Source organism: Tachyglossus aculeatus, chromosome 7 (assembly GCF_015852505.1).
Source record: "Tachyglossus aculeatus isolate mTacAcu1 chromosome 7, mTacAcu1.pri, whole genome shotgun sequence".
Classification (NCBI taxonomy): domain Eukaryota; kingdom Metazoa; phylum Chordata; class Mammalia; order Monotremata; family Tachyglossidae; genus Tachyglossus; species Tachyglossus aculeatus.
Window position 1 is genome coordinate 44636602 of NC_052072.1, and position 23061 is coordinate 44659662.

At 42.7% G+C, this 23061-nt stretch overlaps 1 protein-coding gene across 1 annotated transcript in view; it reads right to left on the reverse strand.

Annotated features, from left to right (window-relative positions):
• Positions 1-1054: 1054 nt before the first annotated feature.
• PDCD1 (programmed cell death 1) overlaps positions 1055-23061 on the reverse strand; it is a 34791-nt gene continuing 12784 nt past the window's right edge. Inside the window, 4 exon segments of the mRNA XM_038748789.1 lie at positions 1055-2834; positions 3735-3769; positions 8111-8266; positions 8953-9303. Coding sequence (XP_038604717.1) covers positions 2655-2834; positions 3735-3769; positions 8111-8266; positions 8953-9303 — 722 coding nt within the window. The 3' untranslated portion in view covers positions 1055-2654.

Consider the following 23061-nt stretch of genomic DNA (forward strand, 5'->3'; position numbering starts at 1 on the left):
TGATAAACCTTTTTCTACTTCCTTAAGCTGAAACTCTGACTTTGACTGAAAGCAATCTGGGAAGGAAGCATACTTTTCTGTCAAAACAAAAAGCAAAGATTGCCATCCACTCCCTTCCTTATTAGGAAAGTTCACAGTAATTTCTAGTAGAAGTTGCTTTTTACCCTGTGGGTAGGGATCATGTCTACCAAGTCCATTGTATTGTACTCTCCTTACTATTTAGTACAGTGCCTTCACACAGTAAGCATTCAATAAATACCAATGATTGATTGAAAGTTAATAACTCAATTGATCGATTCTCTTGCTTCTTCATCTGGTTTTCCTAAAGGACGTTAGAGGCATGGGCAAGTTACCCGTGATTCACAAAGGGGTCAAAGGAATTTCTCAGATGGACATGAACCAAAGAGTCAGTGGTCTTTTGTGAATTTGGTTCACTGGTATACATTCCTCAAAAACTCTAGTTGTCTGCAGTGGGTCAGATTATACCTCAGACAAATTCAACAGGTTTGCAACATTTGCTGTTACAGCACACATTCCAAACACTCAAGAGTAATATCCCAGCGCTTAGAACAGTGCTTTGCACATATTAAGTGCTTAACAATGTCATTATTATTATTGAGGAAGGTTTTGTTGTTGTTTTATGGTATTTTAGTGCTAGTTATGTGCCAAGCACTCTACTAAACCTTGGGGTAGATACAAAATAATCAGGATGGGCACAGTCCCTGTCTCACTTGGGGCTCACAGTCTTAATCCCCATTTTACATCTGAGATAACTGAGGCACAGAGAGGTTAAGTGACTTAACCAAAGTCACACAGCAGACATGTGGCAGAGTTGGAATTGGAACCCAGGTCCTTCCTTCTGATTTCCAAGCCCTTGCTGTACCCACTGGGCCCAAGGATTAATACCTTGCTGGTATTTTCTAACCATCTCCTCCTTCCTTTTTCCCTCTTTTCATTCAGACACACATTTATTGGTAGATTTTTGTAATTTTTTTTTATTAACAGTATAAAATGAGCAAATGGGAATAGGGCATCAGAGTCCTATGTGGTTTCCATAGATATTCAATGAACTATCTCAGGGACTTCTGCCCTCCAGAGAATTTCTGGGATTGACACAATTCCTAGCAACACAACCCACAGAAATCAGCTGAGCTTGTTTTCCATTACTATTTGTCCACCTATTTATATCTGTTTCACATATAGTGCAAACATGCAATATGCCTAGAAATATTACAGTATATTTACCATTTATATTCTTAAATTAAAATGCAATTTATATACAAAAGTCTGAAATCTTACAGGATCAACAAAACCTGGTCTGGATCTTGAAATACACAAGACCAAGGATTTAAAACTTCCCTTACAATTGGTTTTTAACTTAAGGATACCGACAGTGCAACCAGCTGCTCCCAAATGAATCAGGGTGGATCCAAGGTCACACCCCAAGGAAAAGTCAAATAGCAGTCTTTAAATTAAAAGGCCTATCCCCTCTCACAGCCACTCCACTAGCCTCACACCCTGCCAAACTCCTCTTTGGAAACAGCAGAGCCGACGGGAGCCCTAGGAGCAGAGGGACAACAGACAAGGATCTAATGGTTTCTGCACAGAGCAGTGTTGAGTTTCCGCCTACCACTGACTGCAGTTGCCCCAGAAGATGGTTCGTCTTGGAATCGAGGGGCTGGGAAAGGTGGTAAGAGGCAGGGCTGGGAGAAATGCGACTCAAAGCTGAGACATTCTAACCAAGTTGCAGGGGGAATAAGCCCCCCTGCACGACCTTCCACTTTCACTCTGTTCAGAGCAGGGGTCTGATTTAAATGAACAAAATTGTGGCAGGTGAAAAGAGAAAGCTTACAAGGCACCCTGTCTACTTATCTCCTGTCTGCAGTCAGCATTGTGATTTTCACTTTCACCAGCACCATCATTGCTCACAGATTTTGCACTATATTTTCCACACAAGACTGCATCAGTTCTAGTGACATGACACGGATGGCAAATATGCCAAAAACACTAACACTGCCCTCATAGTATTAACAACAGGGCAGCTCCCTGGAGTTTTGGATTTGTTCCCTGGGCTGTATCCCTCTCAAGGAATCTCCGGTATCACCCATTCTTAAAAAAACAGCAACAAAAAAAAACCCAGAACCTCTATAACTAACCCCATTTCCAAGCTCAGTTTTGTCAAGCCATCAAAGATGCTGCTCCCAAGCTCACTGGGAACAACGCACATCTCTTTCTCTTGGAAACAGAGTACAATTCCTCTTGCAAATTCCAACCGGGAGCAAACCAAAGACTTGAGTCATAATCCTCAGGTCCCCGGGGGGTAGAAAAAAACTGTGAGCCCCAACCTGTCCACCCTTCTCAATGCAAATTTCCAGCAACGGCCTAAAATAGTGATTTACTGACTAGAAGAAAGAAAAATATTTGAACGACATGCAGTTCTGAGACAGACGTGGATCGGTGTGAAGGGGTCCACATCCGGAGAGAACCCAGATCAGTTCATAGAGACAGATACTTCTCTATAAGAACAAAAGGGCAAGGGCTGAGGATGGTAAAGGAGAAGGTAAGAAGGCTAGCTAGAGGGGTCCAGCAGATGGAGAATGATCTACTGGGACCCTGGCCTCCTGAACAAGTGGTGCTCTACAACCTACACGTTCTTATTTCTTTATCTGGAGACCATTCTGGGCCACGGGTTTTTCTGGTAGAAAGATGATGGTGGCGTATTCGGTCTGCTCCGACGTGCATGTTCCAACTGTCTTTGGAGCCTTCTCTCCTCTCTGGAACTCGAGCTCACCATAGTCCACTGTAAACACCGGCCTGGATGTCGGCTCTTCCTTCTTGAAGAAAAGAGAAAACGTGTTGCGGGTGGAATAACCAGAGTGTTAACCCCTTCAGCCCTGGCCACACTTCTCCCCGTCTCTGGACTTCCACCATACCCTCTTATGAAGCAGGCCCAACTCCAACTAAATCACTAAAGTTACATGACCCTTCCTCCAATTAGCTCAAAGACAGAATGAAACCCAGGAAAGGAAAGGGCCTATCCAAACACCCACCATAAATCCATGGTAGTCTTTTGGAATAGATTCCAACTGGCCAGACTCCAAGGCTTTGACTACAGCCTCTTGCTCATGATGCTACCTCTCCCTTGTTCATAAAACCAGCGTGAGATTAAATTATCGTCTGAAAGCACTTTGCTTGTGTTCATTAGTCAAGAAGTGCTAGCTCATTATGGGCGGGGGATGTGTCTACCATCTCTGTTACATTGTACTCTCCCTAGTTCTTAGAACAATGCTTTGCACACAGTAAGCACTCAATAAATACCACTGATTTATGAAAGTGCTGTGAGCTAGCAGGCACTCTGTCAACACACACCATGTAAACAGGTATATTTACATTTAAACCCCAAAGCATAGGTCAGTACCCTCAGACTAATTTGTCTGACCAGCAACTGAATTCTGCGCTTCATTGGGGTAGTCATTAGATCATATGTAACGCTGATGACATGTTCTAATCTGTCAGGCTACATAAATGAAGAGGCTTGGCATTTTTTTTGAGAAGATACACCCTTGAAAGCAATGGCATGGGTGTTGAGCCAAAGCATTGTTTGCTCACTGTTGAATTTTGATACATCACCATCCATCCCCATATCTGCACCCAATAATAGACCCAATAACAAATATTTCCTATGCCACATGCATGAATGATGTGACTTTAAAAGGAAGTAAAAAGAAACTTACCAGAGTCAAATCATCATTTTCTGATTTATTGATTCCTGCAATGAGACAAATTGGGTTATAATATGTAAACATTCCTCATATTATGTTAGATTTCCTTCTTTTGAACAGCCGTCTAAGCTTTGGTCTGGGGCAGGGGGGAGGGGAACCGGGGACGATATTTGGAATTAAAGATTCATCTTAGAAGGGCTGAAATAATTCCCTATTAATCTTTAGGTCTATTTTCTGATGTGCTCCAAACCTATCCTGAGAGATGGAAAAACAAGAGACAAGGCAAAGAGTGGAATACCACCATGAAAATCAGTGGGAAGAACTCAGTGCACAAGACAGAATCACACAAGAGAATGGAATTGCATAAGAGAGGAGAGTTGCACAGAGATTTCATCAGGGACAAGCTACAGTTAATGAACTCAGTAGTCTCTCTCTCTCTCTCTCTCTCTCTGTGTGTGTGTGTGTGTGTGTGTGTGTGTCTCTCACCATAGGTCAGGATTGAGGAGGTTAAAATAAGTGGGTGAATATTTGAAATTTGTAAGATGCAGATGCTTCATGGGCTACCTGTGGTGACTATGTAATTAGAGGCTTTACCTTAATGAAGAAAATAAAAAACCCCAACCAGACATTATCTGATGGAGTGGTAAAACAGAGTCACTCTCCAGGGTTAGCATGAGCGAGGTGAACACAGAAGAACCGAGGCAACAGAGTGCACAAACAGCACACGGTGTAGAGGTAATTGTACTCTCTAGAGAGGCCAAGGTTCTTTCAAAGCAATTTAAGAAGAATTGATTGCTCTGCTCTCTGGCTATCTAAGCTTGATCAGCTTCTGCTCTGGAAGTAGGAGATGAAACACAAAGTGGGGAAATAACCTGTTCCAGAGCTCTGTAGGAGGAAAACTCACCTACCTGAGCATTTCCATTTCAGCTGTGGTGTAATGAAATGTAGTGTAATTATGATATTTCTTAAAACAGATACCCCATACTATATGTCAAGCACTAGGGTAGATACAAGTTAATCAGGCCAGCCAGAGTCTCTGTCCCACATGGGGCTCTCAGTCTAAGTAGAAGGAAGAACAGGTATTGTATCCCTATTTTACAGTTGAGGAAACTAAAGCACATAAGTTGAGAGGTAGCATGGCCTAGTGGGTAGAGCATGGGCTTGTGAGTCAAAAGGACCTGGGTTCTAACTGTGCCTCCCCCACTGGTCTGCTGGGTGATTTAAGGCAAGTCACTGAAGTTCTCTATGCTTCAGTTACTTCATCTATAAAATAGGGAGTAAGACTGTAAGCCCCATTTGGGACATGGACTATGTCCAACCTGATTAGCTTGTGTCTTACCCAAGTACTTAGTACAGTAGACACATAGTAAGCACTTCTTAATAAACACCCCCCAAAAATAATAATTGGCAAGCAAGTGGCAGAGCCAGGATTAGAATCCAGGTCCTCAGATTCCCAGGTGTGTACTCTTTTCACTTGGCCACACTGCTTCCCTAGTTCACCCAGTCAGAGAAAGGCTGGTTTCTTGCTGGGCTCAGATGGGCACCAATCTCCACTGGCTTTTGACTCTCTCCAGCTCAGATTCTCAGAAGCGTGACTGCAGGATACAGACCCAGAGAGGGGGCAGACAAAGTCAACTGTGCTTCCTCCAAGCTAGACAACTCATGGGCACTCAATACTTGTTGACTGATTCGAGTTTCCTGACTGAGAGGCCAACACCCTAACCCAGCCCGGAACCTGTTGACCTAGACATAGAATGGCAAGAACGGGCGGTTTCATCAGCTTTGAAGTTGAAGCTGCCCTTGCAGGCTTTGTGGCACAGACATATAGATATTTTTGATAGAAACTCCCCTGCCTACTTTTATGAGGTACATGAAAAAATTGGTTGAAAAGCAATGCCCTTTTTCACAGACTACTATTTGTTAGTGTCCAAATGTTTTGCTGGTAAAGATTTAGGGTTACGTTTGAAAGAAAGCCCTACTGGAAAGAGCACAGGCCTGGGACACAAGAGACTCGAGTTCTAATCCTGGCTCTGCCACTTGCCTGCTCTGTGACTCTGAACAAATCAATTAACTTTACTGTTCCTCACTTTCCTGATCTATAAATTGGGGATTGAATACCTGCCTTCCCTTCCTCTTAGACTGCAATCTCCATGTGGGACAGGTACGGTGTCTGATCTAATGATACTGCATCTACTCCAGCACTTAGCACATACGTGCTTAACAAATACCACACTGTTGTTAATAATAATCTACTTTCATAGAATAACTGAAAAAAAATCACCAGGAAAACCTACTTTCGCAAATCTACCATCAGAGCATATACAGTCTCCAGGTATAAACAGAAGGAATACATTCTCTTGATTACCCAGAGGTACCAGTATCACATGGAAGACAACTTAAATAAGCCTCACTATTTCCCTGGGTTGAGCCAGATGGTTCCCAGACCTTTCTCCTGACCTGCAATTATCCCCTCAGCTCACAAACCAGTACAGAATATCCCTATCGTCAGCCCTTGGTTATGTAATATGCAAGGGGCCATTAATACTAGCTGCTCAGTGGATGAGACCATAATTTTAAACATCCCCAGCATGGCCCAGTGGAAAAACCATGTGCTTGGGAGTCAGAGGACCTGGGTTCTAATCCTAGCTCCATCACTTGCATGCTGCAAGACCTTGGGCAAGTCACCTAACTTCTCCATGCCTCAGCTACATCATCTGTGAAGAGGAGATTAAGACTGTGAGCCCTATGTGAGACATAGACTGTTTCCAACCTGGTTGGCTTGTCTCTATCCCAGGCCTTAGTATAGTGCCTGGCAAACGGTAGGTGCTTAACAAATACCATTAAAAAAAAGTTCATCTGCAAAATGGGGATTTTGTGCTGTGATCCTCCCTCCTACTTAAACTGTGAGCCCCTGTGGGACCTGATTATCTTGTACCTTCCCCAGCAATTAGTGCAATGCTTGGGCATAATAAGCACTTATCAAATGCCGTAATTATTATTATCATTACTGTTATTCTGTCCTGCAGCTTGAGGAGAAGCGCCGTCTCTTGTGGGACCTAGAAAAGCTTTCTAATCATACCATGCCCTAGAGCTCCACTCAGAGGTCCTCTAAAGCAGTTCTCAGGCAAGGAGTGGGAGTTTCAGATTGATTCCAGTCACAGAAGAAGTCCAGTCCCCCTGTCACTGAGGAAGATTCAAATAATGGGAATGGAGTGCCCTGGCCCTTGTCTATTCCTCAGATGACTCAGGGACTCCTGGTAAATATTCCAGGCCAAATAACACTGGTCAGTTGGGTCTTGATTCAAATTCTGTGTCTGAATGTGACAGAAGAGAGGGAGCAGTGAGAGGTGTCTGGGGAAAATTGACACAGGCGTTCCCTTAGGGCTTCCTTCACTAAATCCCTGAGAATTAATTAAGGTTGGGACTTATGTCCTTGAACCCCATACCTGGACTTATCAAAGCATTTCCAACTTGAGGCACCTGATCCCTCCAGCACTGTTTGTTTGGAGAAAATGCTGAGGACAGGCCAGGGACTGACTTCCAGGACTGTCCTGGAATTTTTGGAGGAGCCGTGGATGGGCCTGGAGTTCTCGCTAAAGGTTTCAGCAAGAAATCAGATAAGCTTATCAACATTTAAATTCCCCTTCCAGGCAGCATTATTGCCCTCTTCTACTGCCCCTACTGACCTAAGGAACTGAAGTCAGATTTATACAGACCTTTAGCAGAGGCCGTATTTTAACTGTCATGGGAAAAAACTCACATTCTTATCTCAATTTTCTCCCGCTTTCCAGGCCCCAGAAGAAGAGGCACCATGGCCACAAGAAGAAAAAGAAATAGGTTTGAGAACTTTTTTTTAATCATACTTGTAAGCACTTTCTTTGTGCCATGCACTGTATTAAGTGCTGGGGTGATAAAGGACACGCAAGTTAGATGCAGTCTCTGTCCCACATGGGGCTCGCGGTCTAAGTAGGAACAAGAACAAGTATTGAAACTCCATTTTACAGATGAGAAAACTGAGGCCCAGAGAAGTCAAGTGACTTGTCCAAGGTCATACAGCGGACAAGTGGTAGAGCCGGGACTAGGATCCAGGTCAAAGGACTCCCAAGCCCGTGATCTTTCCAGTAGACCACACTGCTTCTAACTCCTTAGTGTTGTCCTGTTAGGGACCTCAGTACTCTAAATCAATCTAGCTGTTTCTGGAGTGCAACTGTCAGGGTGATTCACATTTGCTTATAACCAGCAAGCTTGTACCAGTGTCTCTAAGGAGTCCTAATTAAACAACCTCTGAGTAGGACAAAAATTAAGCTCCACCTAGAGACAAAAAGAAGGGAGGAGGGTAGAAAGGGGTGGGTGGGGAAGGGAGGGCAAGAACTGGAGGGTGCATTTACCTTTCCTTTTCTGGGCAATGGCAAATAGAACCCAGCCCAACAGCAGCAAGAGGGCCACGGCCACGACGCTCGATGACAGGATGACGGTCCCCTGGACGTTCCCCTCTTTCACGGAGATAATTTTTGGAGGAGTCGTGGATGGGCCTGGAGTTCTTGCTAAAGGTTTGAGCAAGAAATCAGAGGCAGAGTTTCAAGCCGGTTACGCAGTCACGGGGAGTCCGCGTTTCCACTGCTTTAACTAGGCCTAGATTACATGCTATCCTGAAGGTGTCAAGCGTCCCACCCCAGTTTCATCCCCAAAAGATGAGGAAAGAGTGGGAAAGAAGAACGAGGAAATGAAGCAGGGATACTTTGGAAAATTCTCCAGCTCCACGGATTCATTAACTTAAAATTAACACACGTGGACCTGCCTAGCTTAGAGTCGAAAATGGGGGGCTTGGGAGGGCAATGTTAATTTGGCCTCCATGCCCCCATTTCCATTGAGGATTGCGGCTTTTGGGCCTCTCTAACTCTCCACGACCCCCCACCTCTTCCCTGTCTTCTAGGGGCTGGTCCCGACTTCTGTATAAACATTTCCCTACTCCCAGTCCTCTTATTCTATCACCTGCCTGACCTAGTCCAGAAGGGAGGGGAAGATGGGTGAGGGGCCAGTCAGCAAATTACCTTCCCCGTCCCCCACTCCCTTCCCTTTCCTGTGGTAACCAGCATAATACCGTTCATAGGAGTCCGTGTCAGGGACAGTTTGAACACTGTCTCTGTCTGAAGGCAATGCTCTGAAAGGTAGGGCCTGGGTCTCTCTAAATGGTTATTTCTGCTACCAACACCACTTGTCAAAATCCCACCTGTCACATTGAGAAGAGTACAATTGCTCCTCCAGATCTTAGCAGAAGTGGATAATTCGATGGCTTCATAAAAGTACTCCCCAGTGTCATTCAGCTGCAGTTCCAAAATCGTTATCTTAAAGACCGAATTAGAACACTTGCTCACATGATGCCTCCCCTCGTGGTACTTATCGTCTTCCTTCTTCAGTTCTGCGAATTTGTCTTTGCGGTTGTTATAGTATTTGTACCAGTTCAAGGTAGTCGAGTTTGGCATATTTGAGACGCTGCAGAAGAACGTGAAATTTTCTCCTTTTTGCCCAAATAATTTGGCTGGGGAAGAGGCTGAGCAACTTGCTTCTGATTTTATTTGTGCTGGAAAAATAATAAACAAAAAGGAGAGGTCCAGTACATTCTGTGCTGTAGTGTTTTTACTCAGGCGTGAAGAGAAATGAGAGATATCGCGCATTAAAAAAAAACCTCTAGGCATTTTAGAAACATTACTCTATTCCCTCTTTGAGCAAGGGTTATTGCTGCTCCTTGAGAAAATTGACAATAATAATAACAGTATTTGTTAAGGGCGTAGTATGTGCCAAACACTGTTCTAAGCACTGGGGTAGATACAAGGCAATGAGGTTGCCCCCCGTAGGGCTCACAGTCTTAATCCCTGTTTTACAGATGAGGTAACCGAGGCACAGAGAAGTTAAGTGACTTGCCCAAAGTCACATAGCTGATAAGTGGCGGAGCTGGGATTAGAACTCACGACCTCTGACTCCCAAGCCCGTGCTCTTTCCACTAAGCCACGCTGCTTTGCTGTACTCTCCCAAGTGCTTATTTCAGTGCTCTGCACAGAGTGGGCATTCAGTAAACACTCTTTATTTATTTGAAGAGACTAGCCCAATATTCAAACCACAAGATAAGGACAGAGTTCAGAGGGAGAATAATTATCCTGGTTCTTAAGGCAAGTAACCTCAAGATTGCATGGATTATGAAGTCAGTATTTCTGCTCAGGGGCTAGAGCACTGGTCTTGTAAAACAGGGGTCGTAGATTTAAATCTCACTAGGGCCTCTTTCACTATGTTTAGAGAAGCAGCCTGGCTTAGTGGAAAGAGCATGGGCTCGGGAGTCAGAGGACGTGGGTTCGAATTCCGGCTCCGCCACTTGTCTGCTGTGTGACCTTGGGCAAGTCACTTAACTTCTCTGTGCCTCAGTTACCTCATCTGTAAAATGTGGATTAAAAGTGTAAACCCCACGTGGGACAACCTGATTACCCTGCCACAGCTTAGAACATTTCTTGGCACATAGTAAGCACTTAACAAATACCATAATTAGTATTATTCATCAATCAGTGGTATTTATTGAGCACTTAGTGCAGCACATTATATAAAATGCTTGGGAGAGTATAATTCAACAGAGTTGGTAGATGGATTCCTTGCCCACAAGGTAACTATTAAGAGGCAGGATAAATGCTCATTAGCTGTCATCAATTATTCAATCCTTCAGTGATATTTATGAAGTGCGTACTATATGCAGAGCATTAAGCTAAATACTTGTCAGAAAATAATAATATAGAATTTGTAGAGATGATCCCTGCCCACCGTCATCTATTCACCATAGGCTGGTGAAATAAGGCAATGTGACTGTCAGAGAAACAAGGAAATAATGTCACTGGGGCGAGAGTATCTTGCCAGAATCAATGAAAACTTACAATCTGCTGAAATTCTTTAGGTCAAGTTACTAGTTACTAAAAATGTTTGTGACTGTTGGTTACAATGAAAGTTTGCATTCCTCGAGCAGTCTTCAATTCCAAATGATAACCCAGCACCAAACCTCAACTCCTCTGGAAGACTTGGGAGATTAGGATCAGAATTCCCATTTAACTGACGGAGGGGCTTAAAGTCACATTTTGGTCATGCGGTCTAGTTTCCTTGCCCTAGTGCAGAACTACAGAATACACTGGTGTGCAGGAGGCTTTCCAAACTGGGATTTGACTTGTCGACTCAGGTCAAAAATGGACATTTCCCTGGAAAAATCCTCTAGATTAGGATGGGCAAAATACTTCCTTCAAATTGGATCCAGGCTGCTCTGTGATTCACACTGGCCTGTGGCAGAAGGGGCTGTGTTTCTGCCCTGCAGAGGGTTCTAAATTTTTGTGTGTGTGATATTTATTAAGCATGTACCATGTGCCAAGTACTGAACTAAATGCTGAGATAGATACAAGATAATCACGTGGGACACAATCCCTGTCCCATAAAGGGCTCACAGTTCAAGAAGGAGGGTGAACAATCAATTCATCAGTGGCATATACTGAGCACTTACTGTATACAGAGCACTGCACTAAGCACTTGAGAGAGTACGATACACAGAGTTGGTAGACATATTCTCCAGCTACAGGGTATTTAATCTCCATTTAATATATGAGGAAACTGAGGCACAGAGAAGTTAAGTGACTCGCCTAAGGTCACACAGCAGGCAAGTGGCAGATGTGGGATTAGAACCCAAGTCCTCTGACTCCTGGGCCTTTGCTTTTTCCATTAGGCCCTGCTGCTTCTGAGCCCATCACAGTGGCTTTCAGTTAAGTCCACCCACTGGCCCCATTGCAGCACTTCTTGCAGGGAACCAAAGCAGGTTCAGAGGCATGTGGGAGCTGCCATAGGTAGAAACACAATCAATTAATCAATCAATCAATGGTATTTATTGAGTGCTTACCACCCGCAGGGCACTCTACTAAGCACTTGGGACACTATAATACAAACAGAGTTGATAGACACATTTCCTGCCTACCAGAAACTTACAATCTAGTGGAAGTGACAGACCCCAAAACAAACTGCCAAGAATCATGGGGGAAGAAAATCAATGATGTCCTTCTTATGAGTAAGGAAGAGATTCAAAACAGACTGAGCTCACCTTGTAGCCTCACATCCTTCTGTAACTGGTACAGGCACATCTCTCTTTAATAATAATGATGGCATTTATTAAGCACTTACTATGTGTAAAGCACTGTTCTAAGCACTGGGGAGGTTACAAGGTGATCAGGTTGTCCCACGGGGGGCTTCCAGTCTTAATCCCCACTTTACAGATGAGGTAACTGAGGCCCAGAGAACTGAAGTGACTTGCCCAAAGTCACACAGGTGACAACTGGTGGAGCCAGGATTTGAACCCATGACCTCTGACTCCAAAGCCCGTGCTCTTTCCACTGAGCTATGCTGCTTCTCTTTAGGCACACCTCTCTTTAAATCCCTTTCTCCTATATTTTCAGTGGAGGGTATGAGGCCCTCAACAGCTTAGCCAAACTGGTAACTGACCCTCTGGCCAAAGTAATCACCTGCCACTGCTCTAGAAAAATAATTATAGATTGCTCTTGGAATTAATGACGGCCTCCATCATCATCATGCTAGAATGCTGTAACATGAAGTTAACAGCAGTGACTACAGGAATCTATCAAACACTCACTGGGAACCTAGAGCAGTACTAAGCGCTTTGGAAATTTCACAAAAGCATCATGTAGGAGCAAGCCCTGCCCTTACGGAGCTTACAGTTTGAGAGTCAAGACAGTCAAACTAAAACATATATATATATATATATATATATGGACATAGATGTACTAGTACACACCTAACCAGAGCTTTTATTTTTGTCTCAGAGTCTAGATCAGAGTATCCTAACTTCTCTTGGATAATTGGGGGAAATGAAAAAATCCACAGAAAACAGGCAGTAAATGTTAATAGCAGTAGGCAAGAAAGCATCAAGGGTAGGAAAAGATACATTATGGGAAAACAGTTTTTAAGTGTTGCCCTGCCTTGCCCCACCAAAAAAAATCTTGCAGGCCGTGATATCCAGGACCAATCAGTTTTATCCCTCACTCTCACAGCCAGCTCAGATCCAGAAGTCAATAGATCTAAGATATTTTTGACAGAACTAAACTTTCCTCTTAAATACCCTTAATTAAATACATAAAATACACACACACAGAGCTAAGCTTGACCTAATGTTACTGTGGTCAGGAACCATGGAGGGTGAAACTGCCAGATGTAGGGGAATGCTTCTTGATACCAGACTACGCTGCTTGAAGGCAGGAAGCATGTCTACCAACTCTCTCGCATTGTACTCTCCCAAGCACCTAGTGCAGTGTTCTGCACACAGTAAGAGCTCAATAAATGATTGATTGATTGAAGGTTTCTGACTGAAGAGCCATCTAGGGTGTCTCACAATGTGGACAGACTCAATTGGATGCCTAAAAATAGGCAGGTAACTTGGTCAGTGGAAACTGCAGTCCAAGGCAACTACCCTGATAATCTGCTGATCTATAGCCCTTGGACAGAAGAAAATGTCTGGCAATCAATCATTGGTATTTATGGAGCACTCACTATATGTACAGCACTGTACTAAGCACTTGGAAGAGTACAATAAAACAGAATTAGCAGGCATGTTCCCTGCCCTGGCTGCAACCAGAGAGCGCCAGTGGTGTTGCACTAACTTCCATCACAATAACCAATTCCTTCCTGCAGGTTCTCAGTCACAGACAATCCATCATCTCAGACGCAAGCCTTTACTAAAGTCACTTAACTTCTCTGTGCCTCAGTTACCTCATCTGTACAATGGGAATTAAGACTGTGAGCCCCATGTGGGACAACCTGATCACCTTGTACCCTACCCAGCACTTAGAACAGTGCTTTGCACACCTTAAGTGCTTAATAACTGCAATCATTATTACAACACAGATGGTAGTTTAGTGTCTGCCTTCATGGTATCCTATAACTGAATGGCAATAGAGAACTGTGTTGGGCAGGTGCAAGCAGGGGAAAGGAGAAAATGCCTGAATAATGTTGACTAAGGAGGCCAAATGTTTTAGTTCCGAGACAAGGTGAGACAACTTTTAAAACTCACTTTCTTTTTTTTTTCTTAATGGCATTTGTTAAGCACTTACTTTATGCCAAGCACTGTTCTAAGCACCGGGATAAAAACTAGATAATCAGCTCAGACACAGTCCCTGTCCCACATGGTGCTCACGTACTAAACTGCCTTAAATGGTATAGTTTCACAGCCCCTTTCATTTAGAAACATCCCGAAAGCTAAATCTGCATGGGGCCAGTGTTTTTTAAAAGGATCTTTCCAGTGGAAACATCCATTTTTGACCTGAGACTAAACGAGGCAAACCCAAGCGTGAAGGGAAAGCCCCATACATACTGGAGTAACCTTCTAGTCCCACCCTGGGAAACTTGACATCAGCTTGATTACAGATAGCAATGTCCAGACTGCAAACTTCTTCCCTCCCCACCACCCCCCAGCCCCAACCCTACAGAGCCATAAAACTGGCTGGGGTTCAGGCTCGCTCTCTGGGGAGTGGGGGATGGAACAACATTTTCTCCACCTCTCTTATAATAGTCACAATGATGGTGTTTATTAAATGCTTATTATGTATGTGCTAAGTGCTGGTTTAGTTGGATACAGTCCCTGACCCACTTAAAACATATGGACTAGAGCACAGGCCTGGGAATTTGAAGTACCAGGGTTCTAATTCCAGCTCCGCCACTTATCTGTTGTGTGTTCTTGAGTATGTCACTTCCCTTCTCTGGACTCCAGTTACCTCATTTGTAAAATGGATATTGAGACTGTGTGCCTTATGTGGGACAGGGACTGTGTCTGAACAGATTTGCTTCGGTCGACCCCTGCGTTTAGTACTGTGCCTGGCACATAGTAAATGCTTAACAAATATCATTAAAAAAGAAATCCAGATGACACCTGCCAGTGGAGCAGCCCACCAGAGCACAAATGTGCAGATTCAGGTTCTGTTTATTTATTGAAATTTTCACTGGTTTTGCCCCGAGGAGTTGGGGCCAGTATCTTCAATATTGATAATGGTAGTTATTAAACACTCTCTATGTATCAAGCACTGAGGTAGATACAGGATAACCAGGTCAGACAAAGTTCTCCCACATGGAGCCCACAGTGTTAGAAGGAGAGAGGGCAAGTATTGAATCACCATTTTACAGATGAGGAAACTAAGGCACGGGGACTAAATGACTTGCTTATGGTCTCACATAGTAGGCAAAGAGTGGAGACTGGAATAGAGACCCAAGTTCTAGTCTGGTCTCCACCACTTGACTGCTATGAGGTCTCTCGGCTCCCAGATCCAGGCTCCTAATCACTAAACCACACTGCCTCAGTGGTTTAGAGTTTGACAAATTCCATGTCATAGGCATCAGGCCCATTTGTTCCAGGGATGAAATGCAAGTGCCTTGGAGATGGAAAGAGGCAGTGCACATGCAACTTATCAATTGATTATTGTTCATTAATGGATATGAGGGAGGGAAGGAAATTCTGGCTAAAATAAGTAAATCCTTCCTGTAGCAGAAAGTTCCATGATCTCTTGAGTTTCCATGGCAGCAAGGTCTGTTATAAGTACATCTGCTGCGTGAATTTGAATGACTGTTGGTTTTTTCCTAGACGTGCGCTATTGACAGAAAAAGCCTATCTGAAGTCTCCACCTGTTAGGCGTAGGATTTGTTTTCTGTACAATTGCTACATGGCTTTTCAGCAGTCAGCAGCTAAATTCCAAATGATTTTGCAAAGGTGCAGATTAGAAGAAAGGTGTAAGCTTCACATAGGTAATACAAATTTAACAAGGTTTAAACCAGGGTACCTGTTATTGAGCTGACATTTCCATTCTTTTTGGGGCTCATTAAAAGTGAACTAGAGCAATGAGAATAATATAGATACCCCCAAAAATTAATTTTAGTTTAAAAAAATAAATCGTTTAAAATCTCTAAAACAACTACAATCTATGTAGCATTTGTTTCTCTTCAAACCATCATCACCAACAATGATATTTATTAAGCACTTACTAGGTGTAGCGCACTTAACTGAGCACAACAGAGTCAGCAGGCAAGTTCCCTGACCACGAGTTTAACATTCTAGATGGAGGAGCAGAAGTATCAGCAGGATCATCACGGCTCTCAGCTTTTGGGAACGTAGAAAAAGAAGACATAGTCCCTACGCTCAGAGATCTATCACTAATTGAACTGGAATGAAGAACTCAGATGTGGCTCTGTTTTCCGCACATGCACTAAAGCCCAGGTTCTCACCCCATTTTGCTGGTCCTTCCCCCACACCATTTCCTGTATCTACCCATTTTTCTCTCCACTAAAAGCTATCACCCTGACAACCTATAGCACGTTCAACTACTATCTTCTCTGGTCTCCCTGCCGCCAGCCTCTCAAATCTTCTTCAGCCTATACTCCTCACTACCATACAGATCATCTTGAGTTGCTCAACACACCTCTCCCCACTCCTCACAAACCATCCATTGGCTGCCCTTCTCCTCTGCATCAATCAGAGGCTCCATATAGTTGACTTCAAGGCTCTCCACCAGCTTTTTCCATTTTACATAATGGCTCTCTTGCCGGGCTCTCTTAGGCTGATACTCTTCAATCTTCCCAGACTCATCTGACACTATCTTGCTCACACTGCACTGTAGCCTGAAACTTCCTCCACCCGCCAAAATTCATCAGACAGCCAATCTTTCGAAAGCCCTCGAAAAAACCCACCTCCTCCAATCAAGCAATTAATAATGGCTTTTTTGAGTGCCTAAGCATGCAGAGCACTGTAGTAAGTGCTTGGAAGAGTATAATAGAATCAGTAGACACGATCCGGGGCAGACCAACACTAAAATAAATGACAGGAGAAAGACGTAAAGTCTAAAGCTATGTGCAAAAGTCCTACCAGGTAGTGAGGACTTGAATGCTGAGGTGGCAAAAAATGTTGAAGTGGCAATTGGGGGATAAAAAGACATTCTGGGAAGCTTTCTCTGAATATTCCACAAAACCCAGCTGCATCAACCCAGCACTTACCCTTAGCACTGAAGTATTTTATTCCTATCCCCAGCCATTATACAGATGAATATACATGTACATAAAATTATATATATATAATTTACTTATCTATTTAGTCATTTAAATTTTTATTCCATTATTTTGAGCTGATGTAATTGCTGTGCTTCCTGCTACATATTCTTGCCCTTCCTCCTGCTCCCATTATTTGAAAGTAATTCATTATATCTTCTTGCCTCTCTCATTAAACCACAGTATCATAAAGAGCAGGAAATCTGTGCCTCGCTCCTGGGTACTCTCCCAAGTGCTTAGTATTGTGTTTAGCACTGGGTAGATCCTCAATAAATCCCATCGGTTGATTTACTGGTTGAAGTGATTAGTTGAAATAGTAATAATAATATCTGTTAAGTACTTACTCTGTGTCAAGCACTGTACTGAACACTGGGGTAGATACAAGATAATCAGGTTCTACATAAGGCTCATAGTCTACGTACAAAGAGAACAGGCATTGAATCTCCATTTTGCAGGTGAGGTAACAGAGTTAAGTGACTTCCCCAAGGTCACACAACAGACAAGTGGCAGAGCTAGGATTAGAACCCAGGTCCTCTGACACTCAGGCCCATGCTCTTTTCACTGCCATGCTGCATCTTTCAGAAATTCTTCATAAATGATCATTTCTGCACTGATTTTTGTTTAAAGAATCATCACCAATGATGATTAAATCTAATTAATGGTTATTTCTCCAATTGAAAAACATTTCATCACTGGCTACTCAAATTGTCACTGAAGATTAATTATTATCTAGAAAGCTGAAGGGATTTGAAAGGCTCATTAATCCTCATGGTTCCCAGAAATGATTTGTGATTATTAGCCTCTGTATTGAACCCTTTCTAAATCTCCCAGATTATAAGGTTGATGACAATTTTTTGATGTCCCTTGCATATTAGCTTGATCAGGGCAGTCTATTGCGAATGTTTTCATGGCATGTGCTATAAGCACAAGATTGGCAGAAGATGGAAGACAACCCATGTAGCTTTTAGTAATCCTGAGTTGTCCCTCTCAGGAGTCCAGTTACAGTGGAGGATGATCTGATTCGAAGGAGTGCATGAAGCAAGGAGAGAACAGAAACACGAAACCCACGGGCAGTGAGGTTGAGTTCACTTCCGCCTGGTGTCTAATCGAAGTAGAGAAAAAGACAAAGGCGCGATAAAATGATCAGAAGTTCTGAAAGTTTTTGTCTCCCACTTGGTGTGCCTAGGAGTGGGGTCTGTGTTTCGGACCCCAGAATGGTGGTAAAAGTGAAGAGAGGTTGGGCTGAGAAAATAGCTTGTAAAATGAGAGGACTGAAAAAAGGATTGTTAAGTGGTTTAATACAAATTTAAGGTATTATTTTGGGAAATCTCTGAGGGAAGAGGGGATGAGATCAAAACTAAACTGCAAAGAGATCTAAAACTAGAGCAAAGCTCTAGCCCCAATAAGCATTTCCACTAAGCTGAATCCATGCAAAAAAGAAGAAAATAGATTTTATATTTGTATATATATTTAAATATGCAAATATGCACACACACACACACACACACACACACACACACATTTGGGGTCAAGCCATATGCTCCCAAACTTTGTGCTCCCCTCAAAAGGTGTAAAATCATTTTGTGACCAAGCTGATAAATACAGAGGCATAAAGTGGGGAGTGGGGAGGGAAGCCTCATTTTGCTCAGAGAATGCATAAAGCCTGAGACTTGATGACAAAAAGTCTCATATTCCTAGGAAACTATTTAGCCCTCAGAGCCAGTTCAGAGAGAGGGCCAGAGACTTTTGGTCATTTCCTTCATCTTTGATTTTCTTATTTTATTTTAGGCAAAAAGAATCCCATCTAACATGTTAGTCTGGAGCCCAACAGGTGCACAGAGGAGTAGGATTACAGAGTTGAGGTCAGAGTTGAGGTGGTGCAAGTAGATGCGATGGAAGATGGAGGAAGAGGGAAGAGGGAGAAGCTGGAGGTTCTAAGACAGTGGAGAAAAGCAGCAAAAGTACTGAAAAAGGAAATTAGAGCAACCATTGTTGCCACCCATACGCTTAGAAAGAGGGGGACCAAAAGGGGTGAAGTCTATGTGGTCAGAAACAATAAATCTAGAGAGCATCAGGAGGGTAGACAGTAAGCACACAATAAATGCCATTGATCCCTCGATTGAAATCATGCCTTCTTTTTAACTGGGGCAACTATCTTGTAGCACAATTTAAGCAGAGTGGGATTAGAATTTCCACAGAAAGATCTGTGTTTAGGAGGAGCATTTAAAGTCCTCCCCCATCTCCCTACTAACTTCCAGACAAGCAGAATGACATTTTCCTGGAACCTTAGTCACCTCCTGAATTCTGTTCTCCCCACTCTGTTTTCGGAACATCCTTAAATAAAAGAAAAATTCAGAAGGAAAAAAAGGAGCAGGCATCACCCTGGGGGTGTATTGGAGCATTTTACAAATAATAAAAACTCCTATAGGTCCCCTAAGTAGCCTCCAGAAATCAACCTGTCCCCAGGAGGGTCTGCACGTTAAAAGATCCCAAGACAATGGGTTACACTTGTATTTGCAAAAATCTACAGAGAAAGAGATTTCATATTCCCCTTCCAATGTTGTTTGTTATTAGCATTAGTATTCGTATTAGGGGAATTAATAATAACAATAATAATTGTGTTGTTTGTTTAGTACTTACTATGTGCCAAGCACTGTGTAGATACAGGTTGGAAACAATCCCTAACACACACGTAGCTCACAGTCTAAGTAGGAGGGAGAATAGGTATTTAATCCCCATCTTACATATGACAAAACTGAAGTACAGAGCAGTTAAGTGACTTTCCCAAGGCCACAGAATGGATAGATGGCACAGCAGGAACTGGAACCCAAGTCCACAGAATCCCAGACCATGTGATCTTTCCTCTAGGCCACCACACTGCTTTTATTCTCACTAGGCTAGGTTATCTAACCTAAATACTACCTGATGTTTATGCTTTCTAATTCAATCCCTGGAAACTAGTCATTATCCTCCATACAATAATCCACCAGTTAGTTAAACACTATAATTAAGTGATTCTTCAGCTTTCTCTTCCCCAAACTATCTAATGTTTTTAAAACAAAGAATTAGGAACTGCAGTTTAAACTTACTCCCAGGGTAATCAATACTTTCTGGAAGAGTCAAACTGAAAAGATTCTCTGAGGCAGGCCCAAGGATCGATACAAAGCACATATGATATATTTACACCCTCCCTAGTACTGGTGTATATGTATTTATATAGTATTAATTGAACTCTTACAGGTTAAAGAACAGCGTATTAGCATTTCAAAGAGCACAGTACAACAGAGTTGGCAGACACGTTCCCTGTCCACAAGGAGCTTACAGTCTAGAATGGAGACAGACATTAAATAAATTATGGATATGTACATAAATGCTGTGGGACTGAGGGTGTGGTGACTATCACGCACTTAAAGGGTACAATTCCAAGTTTGCAGATGACACAGAAGGGAGCAAAAGCAGAGGAATTGAGGGCTAAATCAGGGAAGGCCTCTTGGAGGAGATGTGATTTTAGTAAGGCTTTGAAAGTGAGGAGGGTGATGGTCTGTTGTACATAAAGTGGGAAGGAGTTCTAGGCCAGAGGGAGGATAGGGGCAAGGGGTCAGCAGCGAAATAGATAAGAATGAGATACAGTGAGTAAGTTAGCATTAAAAGAGAGGTATGTTGACTGGGTTGTAATAGGAAATCAGTGAGGTAAGGAAGGAGGGGGCGAGATGATTGACTGCTTTAAAGCTGCTCGTAAGGAGTTTCTGTTTGATGCAGAGGTGGATGAGTGACATTAAATGTTTCTGAGGAGTGGGGAGATATGAACTGAACTTTATTTAGAAAAATGATTCAGGTAGCAGAGGGAAGTAAGGATTGGAGTAGAGAGAGACAAGAGGCAGGGAGGTCAGTGAGGAGGCTGATTCATTCATTCAGTCATTCATTCAATCGTATTTATTGAGCACTTACTATGTGCAGAGCACTGTACTAAGCGCTTGGGAAGTACAAGTTGGCAACATATAGAGACGGTCCCTACCCAACAACGGGCTCACAGTCTAGAAGGGGGAGACAACAAAACAAAACAAAACATGTGGTCAGGTGTCAAGTCATCAGAATAAATAGAATTAAAGCTAGATGTACATCATTGACAAAATGAATAGAATAGTAAATATGTACAAGTAAAATAAATAGAGTAATAAATCTGCTGCCGATGCAGTAGTCAAGGCGGGATTTGATAAATGCTTGAATCAGCATAGTAACAGTTTAGGTGGAAAGGAAAGGGAGGATTTTAGCAATGTTATGAAACCAGAGCCAACAGAATATGGGTTTAATAAGAAAGTCGAGGATAATGCCAATGTTTCAGACTTGTGAGACAGGGAAGAGAATGGTGTTGTCTACAGTGACGGGAAAGACAAAAGGAGGGCAGGATTTGGGCAGTCAGACAAGGAGTTCTGTTTTAAACATGCTTAGTTTGAGGTGAGGCATTTAAATAGAAATGTCCTGAAGGCAGGAGGAAATGAGAGATGGCAGAGAAGGAGAGAAATCAGGGAAGGAGATGTAGTTTTGGGAATCATCCGGTAGAGATGGTAGTTAAAGCCTTGGGAGTGAATGAGTTCTCCAAGTGAGTAGGAGCAGGTAGGGAATAAAAGGGGACCCAGAACTGAGCCTTGAGGGACTCCCACAGTTAGCGGGTGGGAGGCAGAGGAGAAGTGAATGAAAGAGACAGAGAATGTGTGGCCAGACAAAGAACCAGGAGAGGACTGTGTCAGTGAAATCAAGGTTATATGATATTTCACGGAGCAGGGGGTGGTTCACAATGTCGAAGACAGGTAAGAGATGAAGGAGGAATAGGATGGCGGATATTTATGAATCGGTTAGATTTATTTATTTTATCGATATTATAAATATTTAAATGTTTGCCTCCCCCAATAAGTGTAAACGCTTCATGAGCAGAAAATATGTCGGTTTTTTAATTCTATACTTCCCAAGCACCTAGTTCAGTTCATGTGCCAAAATGGTGCTAAAAAAATGCTATTATACTTCTTCTACTAGTACTTTGATGATGACGACTACTACTAGGGCAAGTACAAGGTGGAAGACAGGAGAAATAAACGGGCATTATCAAATATTCAGCCAATCAGTTGTATGGAAAGCACTGTACACAGTGCTTGGGAGAGTTCAATATAACAAATTTGGTAGCACATTCCCTGCCCAAGAGGAGAAGCCCACAGAGAAGCAGTGTGGTCTAATGGAAAGAGCAAGGAGCCTAGAAATAAGAGGACCTCGGTTCTAATCCTGGCTCCACGACTTACCTGCTGTGTGATCTTGGGTAAATCACTTAATTTTTCTGTGCCTCAGTTATCTTATCAGCAAAATGGTGTTCAAGACTGTGAGCCCCATGTGGAACATGGATTGTGTCCAACCTTATTATTTTGTATCTATTCCAGCACTTAGAACAGTCCTTGGCATATAATACGTGCTTCACAAATACCATAATGATGATGATAATATTATTGTTAATAATAATAAATTATTATTATTAATAATAAAACCACAATAATCTACCCCAGGACTTAGAACAATGCCTGGCACATAGTAAGCACTTGACAAATACCCTTTTTTAAAAAATAGGAGCTTACTAGAGAGGAAGACAGACATTAAAATAAATTATGGATATGTACAAAAATGCTGAGGGGATAAAGGTAGGGTGAATATCAAGTGCTCAAGGGTACGGATCCAAGTGCATGGGTGATGCAGAGTGGAGAGGGAGTAGGGGAAAAGAGGCCTTTGGAGGAGATGTGATTTTAATAAGGCTGTGAGTTTATCGATGTTATTTTGTTTGTAAGAACTATTTTCAGTGAAATAAAAAAACTACTTAATTAATAATAATAATAATAATGGCATTTATTAAGAGCTTACTATGTGCAAAGGACTGTTCTAAGCGCTGGGGAAGTTACAAGGTGATCAGGTTGTCCCGTGGGGGGCTCACAGTCTTAATCCACATTTTACAGATGAGGGAACTGAGGCACAGAGAAGTTAAGTGACTTGCCCAAAGTCACACAGCTGACAATTGGCAGAGCGGGGGTTTGAACCCATGACCTCTGACTCCAAAGCCCCTGCTCTTACCTCTGAGCCATGCTTCTTCTCTATCATATTAATATTAATTTATTGTTATATGATATTATAGAATATATTAAATTATATTCTTCAGATTAATTAATCCCAATCACTTTAGCTCCTCCTTTAAATTCAG